Source organism: Bos grunniens, chromosome 6 (assembly GCF_055505025.1).
Source record: "Bos grunniens cultivar Pamir isolate PY7600 chromosome 6, Bosgru_T2T1.0, whole genome shotgun sequence".
NCBI lineage: Eukaryota > Metazoa > Chordata > Mammalia > Artiodactyla > Bovidae > Bos > Bos grunniens.
In genome coordinates, this window is record NC_141170.1 from 4,879,560 (window position 1) to 4,905,000 (window position 25,441).

Sequence of the window (25,441 nt, forward strand, 5' to 3'; positions counted from 1 at the left end):
AGTGTCAACTCTGGGACGCACACAGCATCCCCTCCCGAAGCATGAACTCCTTCTTGTGTCCTTTCTCCATATGCTGTTAGAACACTGATCTCATTGCTCTGCGATTGTTTGTACACCAAACATCAGGTTAGCCAAGTGGTTAAACATGTACCCTTTAGCTTCAGACTTCCCTCCATTTAATTCCTGACCTTGGCAAGTGATCCAACCTCCTTATGCCTAAGTTTCTCCATCTATGAAATGGGACTTAAGTAGTACTATACCAACAAACTTGTGCTGAGGACCTATGACTTACAGTATGTAAAGCTTTTAGAACTGCAGGCAGTAGCCACTCCAAAGAAGAGTGAAAAGTGAAAGCGAAAGTCGCTCAATCGTGTCCGACTCTTTGTAGCCAGTCCATGGAATTCTCCAGGCCAGAATACTGGAGTGGGTAGACCTACCCTTCTCCAGGGGATCTTCCCAACCCAGGGATCAAAACCAGGTCTCCCACATTGCAGGTGGTTTCTTTATCAGCTGAGTCACCAGGGAAGCCCCCAAAGAAAGGTGGTTATTTTCATTCTTACTGTTATTGTTGCTCTCTGATTCCTGTGTCCTATGAAAAGACTAGGTGTCTCTGGAGGTCAGGCATATTACCATCTTCCTCTTAGCATCTTTCCTAGTATTGAGTGAAATATACCAAGAGTCTCTAGACATTTCTTGGAATGTATACTGTCTTATATGTACAGGGTGCCAGCCAGTATACAAAGGCTGGCAAGACTATCATCCACGTAACATCACATTGTTGACAAAGGTCCACATAGTCAAAGGTAAGGTTTTTCCAGTAGTCGTGTACAGATGTGTTGGATCATAAAGAAGGCTGAATACCAAAGAATTCACGCTTTCAAACAGTGGTGTTGAAGACTCTTGAGAATCCCTTGAACAACAAGGAGATCAAACCAGTCAATCCTAAGGGAAATAAACTCTGAATATTCATTGGAAGGACTGATGCTGAAGTTGAATTTCCAATACTTTGTCCACCTGATGTGAAGAGCCAGCTCATTGGAAAAGATGCTGATGCTGGGAAAGATTGAAGGCAGGAGGAGAAGTGGGCAACAGAGGATGAAATGGGTAGATGCATCACCCACTCAATGGACATGAGTTTAAGCAAACTCCAGGAGACAGTGAAGGACAGGGAAGCCTGGCATGCTGAAGTCCATGCCAGTCAGACATGACTTAGTGACTGAACAACAACAAAAAACTCATTACCACATTGCAAGGTCATTAATATTCCCATTTAATAGATACTAAGTGAATCGCCCAGCATCACAGACAGGTGGCAAGTGGCAGTCTCTAACTCCAAGATCAGTGAGAAAGAAGCACAGAGATGCTATAAATTCAGAAAGTTTTCTTTTCTGGTGCACGTACCACCCTCCCTCCTCCCACTTCCTTATTCTTTCTGCCAGTAACACAGACATCCTGGACTGCGAACCCTGGAAAAAGAAAAGGGAGGTTTCCATTCACACCAAAACCTGGATTTAGGTGCAGGTTATTAATACAAGATGTCCTCGGCCGTGACCGTGGCCTCTTCGATCTTGGCCTGGACCTCCGGCAGGGGGATCTGACTGATGGCCACCACAACCAGGTTAGTGGCGTGGGCTGAGGCGCTGGCCACGCAGATCCAGAAGGACTCCTCGTACTGCTCCTCCACCACCACGAAGCGAAACAGCTTCTCCCGGAAGTTGGCGATTCGTTCTGTCAGGTCGTGAAACTTTACCGAGGTCATGAAGCTGGCGATGGCCAAGGCCACGACTCCACCTGAAACCCAGAAAGTACACCCTCGTACAGAGCCCTTTTTTCCGCAGTTCAACTCCTAGAGGTGAGGTGGCTTTTCTGGGGCACAAGCAACAAACTTTTGAGGTTTAAGTTGCTTGGCTGTGTCCGACTCTTTGCGATGGATCCCATGGACTGTAGCCTTCCTGGCTCCTCTGTTCATGGGATTTTTCCAGGCAGGAATGCTGGAGCAGATTGCCATTTCTTCCTCCAGGAGATCTTCCCAATCTGGGGATTAACCCAGGTCTCCTGCATTGGCAGGTGGGTTCTTTACCACTGAGCCACCAGGGAAGCCCCTTAAAACATTCGGAGGGTGACACAAATTTTGATTTGCTTTTAAAAGCGGCAGATAGTTCACTGTGTGAGGGGCAAGAGGTGTGGGAATCAGCTTCCTATCAGATCAACTTTGAATCTCAAGCCCTCTAATTTTTTCTTTACCCAGTGCAGGGCACTTACCCACGTTGGATAAGCTCAATCTCTAACTAATTCAGCCTGTGTATGCAGACCCTGAGGCTATAAGGAAAGATGCAAGAGCATCTTATGGGGTGGACTGGAGGATCAACAGAGGGCTAGACAGTTCTCTCCTCTTTAATATCCTCCTTCCAAGCTTAGCGATAAGAAAAGATAAGAGAAGCAGGAAAGGAGAGGAGAGAGGGGCAGACTTCATGTCTTTCCCTATCTGCTGCTTCGGACTTGCACCTTCCGGATTCTCTCTGGTTCTTTTTCTCTCCCCATGTCTCTCTTTTGCTCAACTTTTCTCCTATCCTGATTTTAATTAATATTTTAAAAACACATTTATTATTCTCTTTCTTTAGATTATTATTCTTTCCTTGAAAAAAACTTGGACATCCAAGATAATCATAAAGATGAAAAGACAAATTTGCTTTTCCCCCTAAAAGTCAAATGAAAACACTTGGAACATTTTAGTATATTTCTTTACATTTCTCTCTTTTTAACAGAATTAGTATTATGGTACTCCTATTCTTTTACACTTGATTTTTTTCTCTCTAACTTGAAAATTTTTTTTCCATGTTGCTAAATATTCTGTTACAGCACCACTTTAAATTGATCTATGATGCTTCATTCCAGTGACACACTTAATTAAGTTTAATTAAGGGTAACTTCATTACTGGATTTCTAGATTGCTTCCAATTTTTGATATTATAAAGTGCTGCCGGAAACACCTTTTAATGTATATTTTTGTGCTCTTTTCCAGTTATTTTCTTAGCATAAATTACTGTCTGGGGTTGTTTAATCAAAGGCTATTCATGTTTTTATGCCTTTTAAGAGTCAAGTTTTGTCAAATTGCCTTCTTAAAAATACTATGAGCTTGAGAGTACTGCCTCAAGAAGGAAGGAAATTGACCTAGATAAGCATTTATTTAAAGAGTGAGATTGAACACTTTCTACATGCCAGTCACTGTGAGGATTCAGGCAGAGATATGCAAGTCTAGATGGGAGTGAGCCATGTCTATAAGAAATTCTACATGATGGTCACAGTCTGCAAATATAGGCAAGTATGTAATAACTGATTTACTGACATTAGGTTCTAATGCATGATAAAGTAACATTGTTGTCATTGTTCAGTCCCTAAGTCGTGTCCAGCTCTTTGCAACCCCATGGAGGGCAGCACACTAGGCTCCTCTGTCCTTCACCGTCTCCTGAAGTTTGCTCAAATTCAGGTCCATTGAGTCAGTGATGCTATCTAAACATTTCGTCCTCTGTCGTCTCCTCCTTTTGCCTTCTTTTTTTTTTTTTAAAATCAACGTCACTTGTTTTTATACTTGCTGGTCATCCTGTATAAGGTAGTGAGGTAGTGGGGTTTATTGACATCAGGACACCTTCACCATTTGACCTGGATTTTCTGAAATCATTTTCACGATTTTGTTACTTTCATTACAGGTGATTTTTTTTTTCAATGCTGAACTAAAGGTGAATTAATTTCTATATACCATATACTCTCCTAAATTAACACACCTGCACACACTTATGCACATCTTTTGACTTGGGTTTTCTCTTGGAAAATAGGTCATGGTGGTCATAGATGACACCATGGATTAATGAAAAAACAAAAGGCTTAGACTCAGTTATACCTGGGTTGGAATCTTGCCTCTATTGCTCATGACTATGTGACTTTCAGTGCATCTTTTAACATCTCTGAGCTTCAGGTTCTTCATCTGTAACTATGGGTCTAATAATATGGCAGAGTCCCTTGGATTGCAAGGATATCAAACTAGTCAATTCTAAGGGATATCAGCCCTGAATATTCATTGGAAGGAGTGACGCTGAAGCTCCAATACTTTATCCACCTGATGCACAGAGGTGACTCATTGGAAAAGACCCTAATGCTGGGAAAGATTGAAGGCAGGAGGAGAAGGAAGTGGCAGAGGATGAGATGGTTAAATAGCACTATGGACTCAATGGGCATGAATTTGAGCAAACTTCAGAAGATAGCAAAGGACAGGCGAGCCTGGTGGGCTGCAGTCCATGGGGTCCCAAAGAGTCAGACACGACTTAGCTACTGAATAACAACAACAAACATAGGGAGGTTGTGAGGGTTACAGAAAATAAGGACTGTGAGCCCCCCAGGTTCCTTCTCCTCTGTTCTTTGTGAGTTTCCTCCAGCTTCATGGCAGCAGCTCCCCTACCACCGGTCCCAGGGTCCCCATCTCTCCACCCCCATCTTTCTGTCTTCCTTTGTCTCTCATCCCAACCTCTTTGCTTCTCCAAGTCCTCAGCCACTCATACACACTAAGACCTGATTCTTCATGATGACAGCTATTCTTCAGCTTTTAGTAAGAAGGACATTGGTGCCCATCAAGAAGGTAACAAACCCAGGGAAGTGAAGCTTGAGGTGGGGTATTTTCACTCCTTCACACCTGCCCACCTGCTTGGAACTCAGCCTCCTGGTGATGTGGGCAGGAATCTCTCTCCCCGTGGGGCCTCCCTTACCTGCAAGAACATTCCATAGACAGATGCCCCCAGGGCCGTTGACTGCCCGGTATGGAACTTGGATCATGTTGAGAATGGCAAAGCCCATGCTGACCAGAGCCAGCGCCAAGGCCAAGAAGAGGAGCAGCAGAAGTGTGACATGGAGGCCTGCGTTGAGCTCCTTCACCAGGTGTGGGAAGACTGCAGAAACAAGACACAGCCAACACATTAGCCTCAGAGCTCAGCTCAAGGGTACATGGCCCAGGCTGCTGACCATGAAGGCGTTAGTACAGCAGAGTGAGGGCAAGGCAGCAAGCATTGGGCTTCCAAAAAGCAAGAGACTTCCCAGATAAATTTACCCCTTATCAGTTGCCCAACAATCTTCGCTTCCTTAGGGTGGATGCAAAATCAGAATATACCCCAGCTGGGTGTTTAAGCTGCATTGGCCTTGCGGCTCTGGGATCTGGTTTGAATTGATCCACACAAGCCCCAGGGGGTGTCTCTTTAGCAAAGGAGCCTGGCACGAGAAGCAGTCTAAGAAGGCTGATCACAAAGCTTTCATCAGGGTCAGAGTGTTGTTTGTCCAAATCTTTTGCAACCCCATGAACTGTAGCCCACCAGGCTCCTCCGTGCATGGGATTCTCCAGGCAAGAAGACTGGAGTGGATAGCCATTTCCTTCTCCAGGGGATCATCCTGACCCAGGGATCGAACTTAGGTCTCCTTCATTACACATGGATTCTTTACTGTCTGAGGCACCAGGGAAGCCCCATAGTCCTATATACCATATGGTATATAGAGTTGAGAGTCACTGGCTTCAGTTATTATATATGAATGATTTAAAACAATGAAAGCGGGGACTTCCCTGGTGGTCCAGTAGGTTAAGACTTGGTCTTCCTGTTCAGGGGGTGCAGGTTTAATGCCTGGCTGGGAGAGCTAAGATCCCACATGCCTCATGGCCAGAAAAACAAAGCATAAAACAGAAGCAATGATGTAACAAATTCAATAAAGACTTAAAGAAATAAAACGATGAAAGCTAAAAAAATAAATAAAAACACCTGGGCAAGCCCCTTCCTCTGCAACTACTCTGAGGTTTCTACTGAACACTTCCTGGTCTAACCTGGGTCCATCCTGTGCACTCCCGCATCCCTGCTTCACTACTTGGCACCAAACTGACCAGCCCGTCTCCCACCCCAACTGAGAACCAGGACTCAAAGCTTTCCTGGCTCCACTCTCTGCCTGACCCCGTCCCCCAGCTCCTTTGCTGGCTCACCTGCTCATTTTTATTCAGAGAAGGCTGGTGTCTGCCAAGTCTGAGAACAAGAATTTTGTTCCCTTTAAAGTGTCCTTTCCACTCAGAAGTTTCCAGACACAGCACAGTTACATCTTTAGTTCTGATCGAATTTTCCTTTTAGTTCCGTATTTCCATGTGTATTTATCTTCATGTGGTTATCTCCTCGGCCTGAGAAACTTTACCCTGGAAAATGAACTCCTTCCCATGGGACTTTTCCCTGTAGGACTTCTCATTTTCATTTCCATTCCTTATATCTCAGTGTCCTTTAGATTTTTATTTTTTATTGCAGACTCTCAGCATTTTTTTTTTCATTCCAAACGTGGTAGCTTGTGCCTGATTACCTAATTGTTTCCTTATCCCCTTACTTGCTCATGCAATCCTTAGGACATATGACCAGCATAATAATCCTCACCAAACACTTAAAATAGAAAATCATCACCTATGTGATTGGCAAAGACCAAAGGTTCGCTAATACACGGTGTTGACGAAGGTATAGGGAAGGAGATGCTGTCAAACCTGGTAGTGATATTAATTTATACAACTTTCTTTGCGAGGAATTTGGCAGCATGTCTCACTGAAATTCCACTTCTAGGAAAAGCACTCCCACATGTGCTCAAAGCTGTATGTGTGTGTGTGTGTGTGTGTGTGTGTGTGTGTGTATCAGATATTCCTTAAAGTAGCAAAAGGTTGGAGAGAAACGAAAATATGAATTGGTGCTGTGCTGATTCCTGTCCAACTCTTTTCAACCCCATGGACTGTAGCCCCCCAGGCTCCTCTGTCCATGAAATTTCCCATGCAAGAATACTGGAATGGGTTGCCATTTCCTCCTCTAGGGGAATCTTTCCAACACAGGGATAGAACCCATGTCTCCTGCATCTGCCGCATTGGCAGGCAGATTCTTTACCATTGAACCACCTGGGAAGCCCATGAATCAATAGGAGACTGATTTAATTAATTAAAGCACAGTTCACACAATATAGCTTTTGAAAAGAATTAATCATATCCATGTACTGGTATTAAATCATCTCCAGATTTGATCTAATAAAAAATCGAGAAATAACCATTACTATGATGGGCAAGGGCATTTTGGGGCATATGAAGTGATATGGGGGCTTCCCAGGTGGCACTGGTCCTAAAGAACCTGCCTGCTAATGCAGGAGATGTAAGAGATGCAGGTTTGATCCCTGGGTTGGGAAGATTCCCTGGAGGAGGGCATGGCGACCCACTCCAGTATTCTTGCCTGGAGAATCTCATGGACAGGCGAGCCTGGTGGGCTGCAGTCCATGGGGTCACAAAGAGTCAGACATGACTGAAGGGATTTAGCACACACACACAGCATAGCAGGAAAATCAGATAACTTGGATAAGCAAAGATGTAAAAATTTAGTGCTTGCAGAGCTGAAATTCTAGAAGCTTTACTTTGAATTTTCCTTTTTAAAAAAGAAATTATTTATTGGCTGCGTCAGATCTTCATTTCAGCACGTGGGAGCTTCCATCTTTATTTGCTCCCTATATTGGGAGTGTTGAGTCTTAGCTCCTGAACCACGAGGCAAGTCCTGAATTTGAATAAGTATTCATATTGTGTACATATAAAAGCTACCTTGCTTGAATCCCAGAAGTGATTAATCAACCTATCAGCATCTCAAATTAGATAATTATGTTATTATTACATAATTTGTAATACCCTAGAGAAGTCCAGAGGTCCTTTTTACCCCAGCAAGGCAAAAAATAATTTAAAAAAAATTGATACATTAGATTTCATTAAAGTGGAAAAATTCTGCCTTATGAAAGACAGTGTCAAAAAAAACAACAACACGGTCACTGAATGGGAGAAAATATTTGCAAAAGACACATCTGAGAGAGGACTGTTATCTAAAATAGACAGTAATAAGAAAAGTGTGAGAGCTGAAGTCAGTTACAGGTCTGGCTGTGGATGGAATGTTTTGGGGTGAGAGGTGACGAGGGCCCCAGCAAATTGAAAATGATCAAGCACATACTACCTTTCAGGCATTACATCAGCTGCTTTTACAGAAATTATTTTCTTTATTGGTTTCTCTGATCCTCAGTTTCCTCATCAGTTAGATGGGCATCAGTAAGATCTCCTTTCCAGCGCAGAAATGGATGAAGGAAATGAACAAAGAAGGAAGCTTGTAACACTCATGTGTCACTGCTCAGGGATCACTTACTGCCTTTCTCTTTCCCGGATGGAAAGCTTCTAATGGCAGACATGCCTCTGTTTAGTTCATCCCTGTTTTCCTCGAATATCAGGCCCACAAATACTCTACAATACGGGTGAATGTGTGAACGTGGCTAAATAAGCATCTGTCTCTTTCTTTCCACTCAAATGGCTAGGTTGTTTTGCTTTTATTTCAGAAAGTCTGGGTATAAACAAGGATCTTAATCATGATTGTGCTGCATATGTGAGTGCTTATATATGTGCTCAGTCGCTCAGTTGTTCCAACTCTTTGCAACCTCACGGCCTGTAGCCCACCAGGCTCCTCTGTCCACAGGATTTCCCAAGGAAGAATACTACAGTGGGTTGCCATTTCCTTCTCCAGGGGATTTTCCCTACCTAGGGATTGAACCTGAGGTCTCTTGAGTCTCCTGCATCGGCAGGCAGATTCTTTACTGCTGAACTAGCTGGGAAGTCATCCTGTATATATAGCTCTTTGCTTTTCTCCCTGGTTGATTTGGAAACTGACCTTCCTGGGTGACTCTAGGGGAGACCCCTCTGAAGGTGGGAATGGAGGCTGTTTGTCTTACAAGACCTAACCAAACCCTCCTACTCCAGTTTACAAAGCACTTTCACACCCACCCCCCAATTCTCCTGATCTGCACACAGGCCCTAGGAGCAGGATTTTTTTTAAATTTCTATGGATAGTAGTAGGTAAATCCTGATTCTGTCTTGGGGGTGGTGGGCTCTGATGCACCCCCTAGGTACCTCACACAGGTAGGTGATGTTGGCTCTAGGAGCTGTACATCTAAAGGTAGAAATATACTCTGCTTTCTCCTCAAATCATATAAATCTTTCACCTTTTACTAAAGGTAGCAAGACTCACTTCTGATGAGAATATCCAATACAGAATAAAAACTTTGCAAATTATCTACAACTGTTTAAAAAATTGTGCATCTCCCACTTTTTTTTTTTTTTGTATAAGTGGTTTGAAATAACCTTAATGCTACCAATAATTTTTTTTTTCCCCTGAACCATTTGAGGGTACATTGCTCCTTCAACCCTGAGTACTTCAGGGGCAGTTTCCTCAAAAAGGGCATTCTCTTTGACAACCATGATACAATTATGAAAATCATTAGGTCAACACTGGCGTATGACTGGTGTTTAATCCTGATGCCCGGTTCAAGTTCCATCGATTATCCTAGTGACGTCATTTACAGTAAATGGACCCAGCTCAGAACCGAGTACTGCACACAGTTGTCATCATTTCCTTTTAGCCTGTCCTATTTCTTTGTTATATTTTTTTATTTATTCATGTTAAATGTGTTTTCAGCTTTCTATGTAATTTTTTATTACATTTTATGGGAGTATAGTTGCTTTACAATGTGGTGGTTAGTTTCTACTGTACAGCACCATCAGATTTGCTGATATGTTTTATCCCCTCATATTCTTAAAAGACCTAGCTATTTTTTCAGTATTCCTTGTCCAGTTTAATTTCTGGGTAAATATAAATATTCCCCAAGATTTTTCTTATTGCTATACCTAACAATTTTTAGTATATATATATCCTTCGTGTATATAAGTGAAGCCAATTTGTATTGTTTGTCAGTGGTTCCAGTTTTCTCTCTTTATATGTTTAAGAAGATACTCTGGCTAAAGAGAGAAAGTGAAGTCGCTCACTTGTGTCTGACTCTCAGCGACCCCATGGACCGTAGCCTACCAGGCTCTTCCATCCATGGCATTTTCCAGGCAAGAGTACTGGAGTGGGTGCCATTCCTTCTCCACTAAAATCCTGACATAGAGAAATCAAATAATGAATAAAATTCCTTATTCCCTTGTTTTTCCATTATGTGGGTTACTTATGTATTTGTAGGCTACTGTTCTTACTGGTAATCTGTTTTATTCTGAAGACATGCAGAATATTGGCCTTTTGGGGTTGGCTTTTCCTTCCCAGAGGACCCTTCATACGCTGGGCTTGGATTCCTGCTCTGTTTACACGCAGAGAGGCTCTGACGTGACCTGGATGTCCGCCTGGCCAGGTCGGTACCTGCTCAAGTTCACAGACAGCAGCTGTGCCCGAGCTCTCCCTGCCAGGAAACAATGGGTTCGGGCTTTGAACCCAGGTAGTCTGATTCCAGTGCTCGGATGTAGAGCTCTTTGGCTTTTTCTTAGACTCTGAAACTTTTATATTAATATAAACAGAAGTGTAAGTCTCATTTCAGCAGCTGGTCTACATTTGCAGGCTAGACTGGCTGAGTGCACCCCAGTTGCATGGCCTGCATCTGAAGTCTGACACTGTTTCCTGGCTGGTTGACCTCATGCAAGTTAGGTAATGAAATCTCCGAGTGTCCGTGTGTAACCCTCTGCAAAATGGAAATGTTAACAATGCCTTCTTTATAAATTTGTTACAAGGCTTAAGAGAGATAAGCCATGGAAAGCATTCTGTAGAATGTCTGACACAAGTAAGCACTCAATATATTAATAGTGATTATTCATAGAGGTAACTACAAAGATCTACAAATCTCTGCAGAAAGAAAAAAAAAGATCTTTTCTTGATGCTGAACAAGAGTAAGTCCTTGGCTTACTGTGGATTTTGTCATCATGCCTTCGACTGAAGCGGCTCTTCAATTCTGCATTTAGACACAAGCCTACTCCAGTATTCTTGCCTGGAAAACCCCATGGGCAGAGGAACCTGGTGGGTGGGCCACAGTCCATGGGGTCGCAAAGAGTTCGACAGGCTGACAGAGCGCGCGTGCACGCACCCCATACAAGTATTTACAAATAAGCGTTCTACAGCAGCTCTGCGGCCGCAGTATACTCACTCGTGAACTGGGACTGGCGGCCCCCCAGCCCGCACTGCCGCACCTTACAACCGCGGAAGAGTCCGTAGTAAATGTCTCCGATGAATTTGACCAGCTCTGGATCCGTGGCGTTGACGAGGTCCACTCCCGTCTGACAGAGGATTTTCCCACTCAGCCAGTGGGGCAGTGCCAGGGCAGCGATGATCAGGATGAAGGAGGAGAAGCTGAGCAGAGAAGCCAGCCCGTACCACGCCTTTTTGAACCATCCAGGCATGCTGCTGAGTGCAGGTCATGCTCCAGGGGGCCCAGCAACACCGGGGGTCCTCAGCATCTTCCAGACACTGGGTGATCCACTGCTTCAGGGTTGGCTCTCCCAGACGCCGGCTCAAGAGTTCAGGTGCGTGTCCTGGTCCTCCCTCAGCACCTGCCCCCACAGCCCATGTTTACTACAACCACAGGGGAAGTGTCTACAGGGACGTCTTCACCTGACTGCAGTGTGGAGGAGTGTGTTACCCAGGAAGTAACCCTATATCTTCCACTAGACTAAGGTTTCAGAAGACAGTTTAACTGTTCTTCATTTCGAGTATTTGAATAACCCTACTGCGGCTCTCTTAAGGACGAAGGAGCTATTAGCAGGCAAAATCAGGTAGATCTGAGTCTAAAGAGACAACAAGCAGTCTCACAAAATGCAAACGGTAGAAGGAAAACAAAGATGGAAAGACTAGCCTTTGAATGTTGCCAGCAATGCGTGGTATCAGATGTTGATCTCTTTGATGCGTGCCTGGGCATTGCTTTCTCTGAAATGTCACTGCTGTCAGAACCCCTAGAAGTGTTATTAACACCATGAAATGACCTCTGTTCTCAACCCTTTTAATTGAAATGCGTAAGCAAGGTTTTATGATTCTTGAATTTATCACTGGGTGGATCCACTGTGGGTAAAATTGCAGCTTTGAGATGGCTGGGGCAGCCTGGACCCAACCCTTAAGTACACACACACACACACACCCTCTTTATCCTTCACAGGTCATGTCATCTGAATGGGAAAGTGTTTTTCTAATGTTTTAGCAAATAATCTCCCATCACCCTGCTGGGGTCTTTGTCTCTTCTGATAGTGAAGATCCCCTGGAGGAGGAAATGGCAACCCACTCCAGTATTCTTCCCTGGAGCATCCCTTGGACAGAGGAGCCTGGGCGGCTACAGTCCCTGGAGTCGCAAGGAGTGGGAAAAGACTGAAAGACTGAGCACAGAGTAGTGAAGGTATGTCACTTCCTTTTCACTTACAGGCACAAGGAATGCAATATTCCCTAATTTCTATCTTACACGGTGCATTTAAAGTTTTAATTTTTAGACAATTGCCGAATGTCAACTTCATGTCACGTGAGGCTGGCAACAGCCACTCAGATAGGTTTGGGGGCAGAGTGGGGTTGACATGGCCCAGTGAAATTCCTCCTTTGGTCTCAGATCTCTGGAGGGGGTCCTGGGGGTTGCATTGTTAACCAACAGGAGTTCAGGGAACCAGGCTCACCCCTGCTGGTGCTGCAACCCATTGTGGGGGGCAGGGGACGGGCCTTTCCAGACACTTCTTTCCTGAGGAAACTGAAGGTCTGAGTTGGGGCTGGAGATCAGGTCTTTGAAATGCTTCTTCATCACAATGACCTTGACATAGCAATTTTTTTTTTCTGGTAATGAACAACATACTGTGAAATGAAAATACGTCCTGCCATATCAATAAACAAGGAATGAAGCAGCCATCAGTGATTGCTGGCCTCCAAAGGTGAATGAGGGCTCCCAAAACTAATTGTGACCCATGTCATCCAGTGGATGTAGCGGCTCCTCCCCAGGCTTCCCCCAGCCCCAACTGCTGAGGAGCTGGGAGAGTGCAAGAAGCAAGGTGAATAAGGAAACAGGATTGGCCCCAGATAGCTGAGGTGCATATGAAAGGAATGAATTCAGTGAGTACAGAGGCTTGCTTCTTCCCAGACATAGAAAGCCAAGTTCCTTAACTTGATACCTGATCTTTGATGTTCAGATTGCCTGCTCCCTTTGTTGCAAACTTATATGTAGCCTGACTTTCCCTCCTGCTTCCTGGGAGCAGTTTTCTCAGAGCTACTGAGATGCTGTCTCCCAGGTTCTGAGTCCTAAACTTGACCACCAAATAAAATAACTAATTTCAGGTTGTGAAAATATTTTTTAGTCGACAATTCATATAACAGGGCTTCCCAGGTGGCGCTAGTGGTAAAGAATCCACCTGCTAATGCAGGAGACAGACAAGACACAGGTTTGATCCCCAGGTGGGGAAGATCCCCTAGAGTTGTTCTTTTTTCAGTCTCTAAGCCATGTCCGATTCTTTGTGACCCCGTGAACTGCAGCACACCAGGCTTCCCTGTCCTTAACTATCTCCCTGAGTTTGCTCAAACTCGTGTCCATTGAGTGGGTGATGTCATCCAACCATCTCATTCTCCGTCACTCCCTTCTCCTCTTACCCTAGAGTAGGAAAAGGCAACCCACTCCACTATTCTTGCCAGGATAATCTCATGGACAGAGGAGCCTGGTGGGCTACAATCCATGGGATCCCAACAGTCGGACACGACTGAGCAACACACATACAACACACACACACCCAAGCTGTCACGGGCTTGTTGTGCAAAGTAAAATGAAACAGCACTTGGAGATCATGTCTCTCTCTCTCTCTCTCACACACACACACACACACACACACACACACACACACACCACTTGGAGATCTCTTCACGCACACACACACAACCTGTCTCAGGCTTGTTGTGCAAAGGAAAATGAAACAGCACTTGGAGATCACGTTTCCCAGTGGGTGTCACGCCAGGGCGTTACTGAATAAAGAGTGCCCTCCTGCGCTCGGGGCGGGGGCAGGCCGAGCTCCGGCGGGTGGCGCGCGCTAGGCGGCAGCAGCGGGCTGGGCTGGGGCGCGGCCGCCGCGCGGGTCCCTCTTGGCCCGGAGGGCGGCCGGGGCGGGGCGGGGCGGGGCGGGGCGCCGCGTCCGCAATCCGGGCGGCGGCGGCAGCGGCAGCCGAACGCGGCGGAGGGATGGCGGCGGCCGCGGGCGAGGCGCGCCGGGTGCTGGTGTACGGCGGCCGGGGCGCGCTGGGCTCGCGATGCGTGCAGGCCTTCCGGGCCCGCAACTGGGTAATTCGGCGGGCTGGCGCGGAGGGGCCTTCGGGCGCCGCGATGCAGGGCGGTCTGGAAGGGAGCTGGGGGCCGCTGAACCCCCCGAGACGTGAGTGCTCGCAGGTGCTCGCACAGGTCGACACGTCTGCGTGCGCACCCGGGCCGAGGTGCAGGGCCTTGCTCTGCCGGGAGGCTGGCGCAGGGGGCTCTGCTCTCCGGCCTCTGCGCGGTCCGGAGTGTCGGGCGTGATTCAGGACAGACCAGAACCGGAGGGAGAGGTCACAGGAGGGAAGGATCTGAAATCACTGCCTTGTTCACGGCCACTGGGGTTACTAGCTCTGTGACCCTGAACTGACCGCTTCATGTTAGCGAGCCTCACTTTCCCCATCTGTAAAATGGGGGTACTAATTGTATTTATTTCTTAGAGGTGTTATGAGGATTAAATAATCGGTGTCATTACGCATAAGTTGTAAATTACCTGACGCTGGTAAAAGCTATTTAAATGTTAGCTACTATTGATATACATATGTTATTGATATATACCTGCTCAGTTGCTTCAGTCGTGTCCGACTTTTTACGACCCAGTGGACTGTAGCCCGCCAGGCTCTTCTGTCCATGGAATTCTTCTCTAGGCAAGAATACTGGAGTGGGTTGTCATTTCCTTGTCCAGGAGATCTTCCTGACCCAGGGATCAAACCCGCATCTCTTGTTTTGGCATGTTTTTTTTTTTTTTTAAATCACTAGCGCCACGTGGGAAACCCCCTATTGATATATATCCCTGTTCCATTAGCTTCCCTTGTATGTGATATTTTGAAAGCTTGCAAATGCCTTTTGTTTGGCAAAGTCTACTTGGAGTACTTGGCATCATGGGTAGGAGGGGCGCTTGTCACCGAGCCAGGGACCCTGCCCCCTGCCCTCTGCCCCTAGCCCGCCCCGCGAATTCCAGGTGGAGACTCCGCCCACAGTGTCTTCAGTTGCAGCGGCTTCTTGCTCAGAGACCCCCCGCTGTAGCTCCGGGAGCTTTCCTGGGGGTTTACTTGCCCGCAGCAGCAGCAGCCTGGGACCAAGGAGAAAGGCAGCCAGGGTTTTCATCTCGTATTAGTGTAGGAATATGCTTCGAAGGGTTCTGAATACCCACCATTTACCTGTCTTGAGATGTCTTCCCAGGTCTGCAGGAGGGGTGGGTGGTGACCATGGAACATTTAAGGACTGCCGGCCCAGGGCCAGGCACTAAGCTCCTGCACATCAGAGCCCCTCCATAGTCTTAGTTCCATTTAGTCTTTCCAGTAACGTTAATACAGAGTTACAACATGTATATAGAGAATCTAGAAAAATGGTACAGATCCCTAGAGATCAAACCAGTTAATCCTAAAGGAAATCAATCCTAATATTCATTGGAAGGACTGATGCTGAAGCTGAAGCTCCAATACTGTGGCCACCTGATGTGAAGAGTTGACTCATTAGAAAAGACTCTGATGCTGGGAAAGACTGAGGGCAGGAGGAGAAGGGGGCGACAGAGGACTAGGTGGACACGAGTTTGAGCAAGCTCCGAGAGTTGGTGAAGAACAGGGAAGCCTGGGGTGCCACAGTGCATGGGGTTCCAAAGAGTAGGACACAACTGAGCAGCTGAACAAACAAAGCAAATAGCTGATTCAGGCTGTTGTGCAGCAGAAGCTAACACAACATTGTAAAGCAGTTATCCTCCAATTAAAAATACAGGGCTCCTGTATCTGTGTGTTACAGGTGCAGGGGCTGTGCTTCCTCTCGGGGCGGGGGCGGGGGGTGAACGGTGGCTGTCCTTTCACGTGGTCAATCTGGAGAGCTGACCTACCCGTGGCTCTGTCTTTCCCTCCCTTCCTTCCTGGGAGCTCTGGGGGCTCTGGGATGGAGCTCTTTCTTTGTCTCAGTACCCTCCTCGCTGTGACACAGAGCAGTGAGTGTTTTGAATGGATGCTGTGTTCTTCAAAGCTTGTAGGGGAGATGTTTATCTCTGGGGCCTTCAGACTGCAGGGCCCTGGAGCTTTCTGAGTCAGCACCGAGCTTCAGCAGCCGATGTTGTTCAGTCGCTCGGTCGTGTCCTACTCTGGGACCCCATGGACTGCGGCATGCCAGGCCCCTCTGCCCTCCACTATCTCCCAGAGTTTGCTCAAACCCTATCCATTGAGTCTGTGATGCCACTCATCCAGCGTAGCATCCTGCATTTCATTTAATTCTGTCACTAACCCTGTTGATTGCTGACAGCCCACATTTTGCATGGGAGGAACCTCTGCCGAGTGGGTGGATGAGAGAGTCGCTGTATGGCAGAACCAGGATTCAAACTCTGACCTGATATCCATGCCCACAGTCATCCTTTCGTGCCCTGGGACAGGGGTTGGAAAATTCCAGTTCTCCACGGGCTGGATCTTGCCTGGCGCCTGTTATCACAGAGCCCAAGAGCTAAAAAAGAGTTTCCCATTTTTAATTAGTGAAAAGAAATCCAAAGAAGAGTAGCCACGTGTGAACATTATATAGAATTCATAATTCAGTGACTGATGTCTTCTCAGCACACAGCCAGGCTCTTTCATCGATTGCTGGGCTGTTTTCTGTGGCTGCTCTCTAGCTGTGATAGCAGAGTTGAGTAGTTGCAGCAGAGGCCGTATGGCCTTCACAGCCTGAAAGACTTAGCCTCTGGCTCTTTAAGGAAAGGTTTGCAAATCCCTGGTCTCGGGCAGCTCTGCACCAGCAGGGTTTAGCTTTCAGAGGTGAGAGTGGAAGGGGAAGAGGTGTTTGGAGGTACAGTGTACTGGCCTGGGGATCAGGAAGGGGTATGCTGGCCAAAGCCGGAAAGCCTTGCAAGGGATGCTAGAGGTCAATTGCTAGGTCCTTTCTCTAGTGGGTTTTCCCTTAAGCCTCTAACCTGTCTCCAACTCCAGCATGAATCTGTCATGCCTGACTGCCTCTTGACCAAACCTGTTTTCTCCTTCCTCCAGTGGGTTGCCAGCATCGACGTGCAGGAGAACGAAGAGGCCAGTGCCAACGTCGTGGTTAAAATGACGGACTCGTTCACGGAGCAGGCCGACCAGGTGATTCCAGGGAAGGACTGCATGTGGGGTGGGGAGCCCTGGGGAGAGGGCTCCAGGGCGGTGTGTTCTTCTGTCTTTCAGGTGTCTCTCTAATTATGAGAGCCATTGTGCTCATGGAGGGAAATTTGGAAAAAGTGGGAAAAAAAAAAAAAAAGACAAGTAGCCCATGATCCATGTCTAGTTAGCTCACTAGTTAGTTCACATTTTGGCCCATTTTCTTGTGCTTCCTCTGCATACTATAAGTCTTACAGGTTGAGATAAATTCGTATTTTATAAGCTATGGTCAGCTTCTCTTTTTTCAATTTAACTTAGCTTGAATTCTTTCTCAAATCACTTAATAACACCTCTGTGTCAACTTGTAATTTTTCTTTGTATGGATTGGTCACAGTTTCTTTGGTTTGTGCTTGTACATTTAAACTTTTTTTGCAATTTTTCTTTTTTTACTCTAATTTCTTTTACTTACTAATGTTAAGAATACTGTGGTGAACATCTTCATCTCCCTCTCTTATTTATTGAAGATACGTTCCAGAAAGCGGAGCTCCCCCTAAAAGCAAGAATACTAACAAACTAGGTCGTTTCCAATTATAAAGTGAAAGTGACAGTGTTAGTCTCCGAGTCACGTCTGACTCTTTGCGACCCCGTAGACTGTTGTAGCCCACCAGGCTCTTCTGTCCGTGGGATTCTCCAGGCAAGTGTACTGGAGTGGCTAGCCACTCCCTTCTCCGGGGGAATCTTCCCGACCAGGCGTATTGTAAAGAAGTCAGGCAAAACTCTACAGCTATATAGATAAATTGTGAAATATCCCTCTTTCTCCCTGTGACTGTGTCCCCGAGGAGGAACTGTTGACAGTTCGTTGGATGTCTTGGTATAAGTATCTGAGATGCTGTTAAGCAGATCTGTATTTCTGGAAGAGCCCTTCCCACCAGCTGCATGAAGGATGTGCTCTCTGTGGTCTTCATGCCAACCCTGCAGCCCACAGTCAAAGGAAACCTCCTAATGATTTCTGTGCTTAATGATGTTATTGGTTTTATTGGACTTAATAGGAAAACTCGGAGAAGGCAATGGCACCCCACTCCAGTACTCTTGCCTGGAAAATCCCATGGATGGAGGAGTCTGGTAGGCTGCAGTCCATGGGGTTGCTAAGAGTTGGACACGACTGAGCTACTTCACTTTCATTTTCACTTTCACGCATTGGAGAAGGAAATGGCAACCCACTCCAGTGTTCTTGCCTGGAGAATCCCAGGGACAGGGGAGCCTGGTGGGCCGCTGTCTATGGGGTCGCACAGAGTCGGACACGACTGAAGCGACTTAGCAGCAGCAGCAGGAAAACTCAGTATGGCTTTGTTGTGTGTCAAACATTGTAAGAAGTGTCTTATTTGCAATAGGCCACTTAATCTCTTTAACACCCCAAAACCAAGTGTCTCATCGTATCTCCCTTTTAGAAATGGGTACGGAAGCCCCAAGTATTTGCTCAGACAGGTCGTAGGTAGCAGAGCCAGGATTTGAACCTGGGCTCTGGTAGGGGGTGGTGCCTGTGCTCTTAACTGCATGTTAAAGTTGCTTCTCAGCAGAATAGCTTCGTGTGAATAAAGCAAGGAAAACTTAAACCAGACGCGAGGGAGCCCTTGGACGTGGACAGCTGCGGCTCCTGCAGCCGTGGTCCTCTGCGGCCAGTGTCTGTCTTGCTCCTCTAGTTGCAGGTCTCTGATGTCTGCATCCCATTTCGGATGTGAAATTGTCCTCATCTGAGACTTGACTATACGGTGCATCTTTAGGACGAAGATTGGGAAAAGCTTAGCTTTTAACATCTTTAACCCCTCCTGCGCCTTCTCATCCCCTAATTGCTCAATCAGGAATTTCTGGACAAACAGCATGACATCCAGGTTTTGAATCTAAAGCTCTAGAAGAGGAAGTCCAACCTTAGGACGTGCAAATTAGGGCTTCTCAGGTGGCGCTAATGGGAAAGAACCCATCTGCCGGTGCGGGAGACTTGAGGTGCAGCTTCAGTCCCTGGGTGGGAAGATTCGCTGGAGGAGGGCATGGCAACCCACTCCAGTGCTCTTGCCTAGAGAATCCCATGGACAGAGGAGCCTGGCGGGCTATAGTCCATGGGGTCACAATGAGTTGGACACGACGAATGAGCACCCATGCAGGCATATTTAAATTGGCCCCCTTAGGCTGAAAATTCACTAGTGACAGAAGATGAAGAAGTGAGAAAAAAACTAAAGCTATAGAAGACTGTTGGATAGGCAGAAGGAAGAATTTAAGGGTGAGGAATTTTAAAATGCCTCATTTTAATTTTATTATAAAAATAGAACACAGAGGTGGTAAATGAAAAGAAAAAGACAGATCAAGCAGGAGCATTGTTGCTGTGGGTCCCGTGCTTCCCTAAAACGTAGAGCACAGATTGTGTGCGGGTACAGAGGTCAGGGGAGATAACGCAGCTGCTGGCAGATGAGATCTTGCTGTTGGCAATGGGATGTGGCTTAGAAATGAAGGGGAGGCAGCCAGGGAACCGGGGTAACAGGAGGAAGACCTCAAAAGCTGGACCAAGGTTATGTCAGGTACTTGCCAAGGGACGGTCAGGAATCTACTTAAATTGAAAGATTTTGGTATAGAATGTAGAGGAGAGGAAAGATTGGTTTTCATTGCCAAATCGGTCTCTATGAAAGAATAATTTATTTCTGGCCATGCCCCGTGGCTTGCGGGATCCTAGTTCGCAAACCAGGGATGGAACTCATGCCCCTGCAGTGGAAGTGTGGAGTCCTAACCATCGGACCGCCAGGCAGTTCCCCTGAAAGGGTGATCTGAGGCTCAGAAATTGTTAGGGAAAGCCGTCAGAGACTGAAATGTTACTGCTGCGAGAATTCCACTGTCCTGTGTTAAGCTGCTTCTTTAGAAGCTTGATCTTAACAAAGTTGTTGACAGGCTATGATCCTTTGAGCCATTCCAGGAAAATATGGAATAGATTCATGCATGATGGCCAGGGTTGTGTGTCTACTCAGGGTTTTGTTTTAATAAACTATAACAAAAGACATGTGTTTGTTTTTAACACCTTAAACATTTTAATCAAACAGAAGTAGAGAATTAAAATGAACCCCCATGTATTCATTGCTTACCAACATTTTGCCATGAATTATTTTTTATTGCTTTTTTTTTTAAAGGAAAAAATTTCTTTGTGGCTTTGGTTTTTTTTTTCGGAGTTACAGTTAATGGGATGTTTGTATTGGAGGGAGAGTAGAATTGATTATCTCAGATTATGATTCTGTGATTGGCAAAGAAATTCTGGAAAGAAATATACCAGAAATCTAGCTATAGGCAGTGAAATCCTAGGTGATTTTTTTAAAAATGTGGAATGGTTCATGAATTTGTGTGTGATTTTTTTTTTAAACTTTTCCTACTTTATTTATTGTTTTATCCCAGGAATGTGTACGTCTCCACCCTTTAGAATATTCAGAAGACTCTAGGTTGCTTTATAAAAATCACACTGAAATGCAGGCAGGCTTTACTGTCCAAAATGTTCATTGTAAATTGGTCCTGCACCTGATTTTCAAAGTGTTAATTGCCAGGTACTGTGAGCTGACTTACAAAGAAGTGAAAGGTCAGTGGAGGTGACTATAGCAACGGCAGGCGTCAGTCTGTCGAGGTTTACCTAACACCTGTGCGTCTTCTCTGGTCCTCTGTTTCAGGTGACAGCTGAGGTGGGGAAGCTCCTGGGCACAGAGAAGGTGGACGCCATCCTTTGTGTGGCTGGAGGATGGGCCGGGGGCAATGCCAAGTCCAAGTGTGAGTCCTTTTCTGAGTTAATCTTTCACCTGCTCTGCTCTTTGTCCAGGTGCACGGGTCGGGCCTGTCCTATGTGCCAGGCCGGACGTTTTCCTGTCTGCTGCCCAGAATCTTTCTAGTTGCTGTAAGGTGGGGATCAACACCCCGTTCTACAGAGGAAGCAAAAAACCTCCCATAAAAGGGGTCAGGGGGCTTCCCTGGAGGCTCAGCAGTAAAGAATCCACCTGCAGTGCAGGAGCTGCAGGAGGCTGGGGTTCCATCCCTGGGTCACAAAGATCCCCTGGAGAAGGGAATGGCAACCCACTCCAGTACTCCTGCCTGGAGAATCCCATGGACAGAGGAGCCTGGCGGGTGCAGTCCACAGGGGGCAAGGAGTCAGACACGACTGAAGTGACTTAGCACTCGAGGACGCTCAGAGGAGTTAGGGCAGAGGGGCCTTGAGATTAAAAAGGAGACAGGACGAAGTCAGCATGGTCCCCACCGCAGTCTTTCAGGGCTCGTTACTGGGATCTGGGAAAGTGAATGGAATGGAGAGATCATTCAGAAGTTCACAACTGAGCTTTTGTTGAAGCTGTGAGTTTATTTGCTATTTTTTTCTCGTGAACATTTTCAAATATACAGAAAAGATGAAAGAACCGTTCAGTGCACACCTTTATGCCCCCGTCGAGGTTCAGTCCTTGTTAATGTTTGCCATACTCACATTCTCGTGCTTTCTCGCACGCGTGTCCTCTGTGTGTGTATTTTTGCTGCTGTCGTTAATCATTTGAAAGTGCTTTGACACTTGACTGTATTTCAGTATGTGTCTCCAAGGATTAGGCCATTCTCTCACGTTAGTGTAATACCATTCTCATACCTAAGGCAGTTACCAGTAATTCTGTGAGATTAATAGTACCAGCTCATGTTCCACTTACCTCAGTCTATTCCATAGCTGTTTCCCCTAGATTTATTCTAATCAGGGTTTATGTACGGCATTGTGTTATTGTTTGTGTCTCTCAATCTAGAATTTTTTTTTTTCCCATGATAGGCTTGGCAGGTCCAAAGCAGTTTCCATGTAGAATGCCCCCACCCTGAATGTGTCAGACCGTTTCTTTACAGTATCATTTACCTTGTTCCTCTGTCCCTGGTGTTTCTTGTGAGCTGGAAGGTAGGTCTGGAGAGTTGCTCAGATTCAGGTTAAATACTCTGGAGGTGAGGATGCTTCCTGAGTGATGTGGGCTTCACTCTGCACCCCTGTGAGTCCTCACCGTATCCCACGGCCTGCTCCGCCGTCCATCCAGAGTGATGCCGACTTTGATGCTGGGTCAGGCTTAAGGCAATAGATCTCCATCATAAGGTCCATTTTTCTATTTGCAATTGTGCTTTGGCATCATGTATGAGTATCCTGTTCCCAAACACCTTGAGAAACCCAAATTCCCCAGAACTAGTGGCTGTAAACATCCACTGATAATCAGTCCCTCCACTGGGGCTTGGAAAATGGGAGTTTTCCAGTTCTATCATTGCTTCTACATTTATCAGCCGGAGTGATTTAAAAAGGAATTGATTTTCTGTGTGTGCATGCACGTGTGTGTGCTCAGTCACGTCCGACTCTTGGCGACCCCGTGGACTGTAGCCCGTCAGCCTCCTGTGTCCGTGGGATTCTCCAGGCAAGAATACTGGCATGGGTTGCCATTTCCTTCTCCTTCCCTGCGAACCACACCTAAATGTGAAATTGTCAGTTTGTCCGTGATCGGCTTGGCAGAACACCTGTTGGCCTTTTGCGTATTTTGGGAACAGGAAGTTATAATTGTGGGTCCACCCTTTTCTCCCCTAGTTCTTCTTAACGGAGAAATGCAGTGCCTTGGTCATCACCCACTGCAGACCCTCCTTCTGTATCAGGAGGGCTCTGTCTCTGGGTCACGGGTGCACTGGGTTCTGTGTATCCTGTGAGGGGGGAAGGGGATGGTCATTCAGCTGGTAATGTGACCTCCCTTACCAGTTGTTCCTCCTCACGTCTCTGGCGAGGCCAGAGGGTTAAAACAAATGCGAGATGGTTGTTATTTCAGCTTTCTTTTAAAGAGTCTTCAAAGTTGGCATTAAACTTTCAACCATAGAACACCGTCACTCCATGGAAGCCCTCTTTATGTCGTCATAGTCCCTGAGATCTTTTTATCACAGATAAAACTTGACTTAGACATATAGGTTCTACTTAAAAATCTGATGTCCTTTATTTATTTTTGTAATTTTAAAAATTATTTTTTTGGCCTTACCACGTGGCTTGTGGGATCTTAGTTCCCCGACCAGTGATCAAACCCAGACCCTTGGCCGTGAGAGCATGGAGTTCTAACCACTGGACCACCGGGGGAGTCCCCTAATGCCATTTATAAAGTAGGGCAGTGTTTGAATTAAAGCCAGTCCCACCTATCTGTTAGCAGTCCTCATTTATTGGTTGATGTTTACCAGTTTGGCTTCCCTGGTGGCTCAGATGGTAAAGAATCTGCCTGCAACGCAGGAGACCTGGGTTCAATCCCTGTGTTGGGAAGATCCCCTGGAGAAGGAAATGGCACCCCACTCCAGTATTCTTGCCTGGAGAATCCCATGGATAGAGGAGCCTGGTGGGCTACTGTTCATGGGGTCCAAAGAGTCAGACATGACTGAGTGACTAACACTAACCAGTTTGCAGGTGAGGAGGCTGAGGCTTGGGTGATCACGTGGCCTGGATTTGAACCTGCATCTCTGAGCACAAGCCCTGGGCTGTGTGTGTGTGTGTGTGTTAGATCTCCCTGCAGACCCAGAGTGGCCATGGGGGTTTCCTGGAGTGTTGGGTGCTGGGGGTCAAGCTCACCCTTCAGTTTCTTCCTTGTGAATGCTGACCTCGTGTGTCTCTTTGCTCAGCCCTCTTTAAAAACTGTGACCTGATGTGGAAGCAGAGCGTGTGGACATCCACCATCTCCAGCCACCTGGCCACCAAGCACCTCAAGGAAGGAGGCCTCCTGACCTTGGCAGGGGCCAGGGCCGCCCTGGACGGGACGCCCGGTGAGCCTCCGTTACCCCGTCTGTGAAATGGGAACGCTCATACTTTCTCACTCGCTGGGGTGCTGAGCGCTTCCGTGGGAGGGGGAGTATTAGAGCCCTTTACCCTCCAGGGCTGTTTGCAGTTGGGTGGCTTTTGCTCCCTGTTAGGCCCACATTTTTTTAGGGGCAGCGCCCCTCATCTTTTCACAGGCATTGTCCTCACGGTCATGCTGGCCAAGGACCACTGTCCTCTGGCACCGGCTTGTCTCGTGTGTGTATGTCTGGGACCCACCCAGGGAATGGGTGGTGTTGCAGTGACTCTCACCTCATTAATATGGGCTTTTCCCTGGTAGCTCAGATGGTAAAGAATCCACCTGCAATGCAGGAGACCCAGGTTCAGTCTCTGGATCGGGAAGATTCCCTGGCGAAGGGAACGGCAACCCACTCCAGTTCTTGCCTGGAGAATTCAGATAATACTGAGTTGCGAAGTCACTTTAGTCGTGTCCGACTCTGTGTGACCCCATAGATGGCAGCCCACCAGGCTCCCCCGTCCCTGGGATCCTCCAGGCAAGAACATGGAGTGGGTTGCCATTTCCTTCTCCAATGCATGAAAGTGAAAAGTGAAAGTGAAGTCGCTCAGTCCTGTCCAACTCTGAGCGACCCCATGGACTGCAGCCCCCCAGGCTCCTCCGTCCATGGGATTTCTCCGGCAGGAGTACTGGAGTGGGTGCCATCGCCTTCTCCGAATACTGAGTGACTAACACTTGTACTGAAGTGCGGGCAGGGGATGGTTAAGACTTCACCATCTGAATTTAGTGAGGGGTTGGGGACAGTTTACTCTCCCTTTGGATTGGGATAAAGGGGTTTAAGCAGGGAGTGGGGAACATAGTTCAGGGAGCCAGGAACTGTCTCCACTACCTAAATTAAACTCTCATAAAAAAAGAGGGGAGTGTTTTTGGACCTCTTTAGTAAGTGGTGAAACCTTGAGCATCTTTTTGAGTTTTTGTGTAGTGAACTGAACTGTGAGGCTTTTACAAATTAATCATTTTTTTGCCACTCATTTTATTAGGTTTCACAGAGAAAGTGATCTTATAAATCCATGGCTCTTGCAATAATTCACACTGTGTAAATGTTCATTGGTAGTCTGGCTGAGATCTGATTTTTGTTAAAATCAGAGACTCGAGAGAGTAAATACAGAAATGAGTAATAGCTTGACATTGAAAAGAGAAAACCCTAGGACTGAAACACTAATTTTTCTGAAGGATGAAACAGCTTTCTAGCCTTGCTTTTGGTTTATTAGTATCATTCTTTGCTTATAGTTTCTGATACTGGTTAAGACTATAGGATCTGGAACTATACAGGTTGGTTTCGTATTGTGGTTTTGCCGTTTGGTCGCTGTGTGATATTTGGCTAATTACTTAACCTCTCTGAGCCTCAATTTTGTCATTTGTATAATG

At 46.5% G+C, this 25,441-nt stretch overlaps 2 protein-coding genes across 3 annotated transcripts in view; one reads left to right on the top strand and one right to left on the bottom strand.

Annotated features, from left to right (window-relative positions):
• Positions 1-1,286: 1,286 nt before the first annotated feature.
• Positions 1,287-11,325, bottom strand: CLRN2 (clarin 2). Its single transcript, XM_086407350.1, has 3 exons — positions 11,023-11,325; positions 4,758-4,937; positions 1,287-1,791 (listed from the first exon to the last, which is right to left on the bottom strand). Exons 1-3 carry the CDS (start codon positions 11,273-11,275, stop codon positions 1,526-1,528), a joined length of 699 nt encoding a protein of 232 aa, XP_086263476.1. The 5' UTR covers positions 11,276-11,325; the 3' UTR covers positions 1,287-1,525.
• A 2,690-nt stretch (positions 11,326-14,015) lies between these two features.
• The window catches only part of QDPR (quinoid dihydropteridine reductase), a 20,182-nt gene continuing 8,756 nt past the window's right edge, over positions 14,016-25,441 (top strand). For both annotated transcript variants that reach the window (XR_015166075.1, XM_086407455.1), the window contains exons 1-4: positions 14,016-14,163; positions 17,115-17,207; positions 20,897-20,993; positions 23,865-24,005. Coding sequence is in view for 1 of the 2 variants with exons in the window: in XM_086407455.1 (XP_086263581.1) it covers positions 14,065-14,163; positions 17,115-17,207; positions 20,897-20,993; positions 23,865-24,005 (430 nt within the window). In the remaining variant the exon portion in view is untranslated. The remainder of the gene's footprint in view (positions 14,164-17,114; positions 17,208-20,896; positions 20,994-23,864; positions 24,006-25,441) is intronic.

Excerpts from the sequence above, each read along its gene's own strand:
- CLRN2 (XM_086407350.1), bottom strand. The coding sequence starts at position 11,275 with ATGCCTGGATGGTTCAAAAAGGCGTGGTACGGGCTGGCTTCTCTGCTC. Across the intron at positions 4,938-11,022 it reads CCGCCAGTCCCAGTTCACGA|TCTTCCCACACCTGGTGAAG; the intron begins GTGAGTATACTG and ends TTGTTTCTGCAG. Across the intron at positions 1,792-4,757 it reads TCTATGGAATGTTCTTGCAG|GTGGAGTCGTGGCCTTGGCC; the intron begins GTAAGGGAGGCC and ends TCTGGGTTTCAG.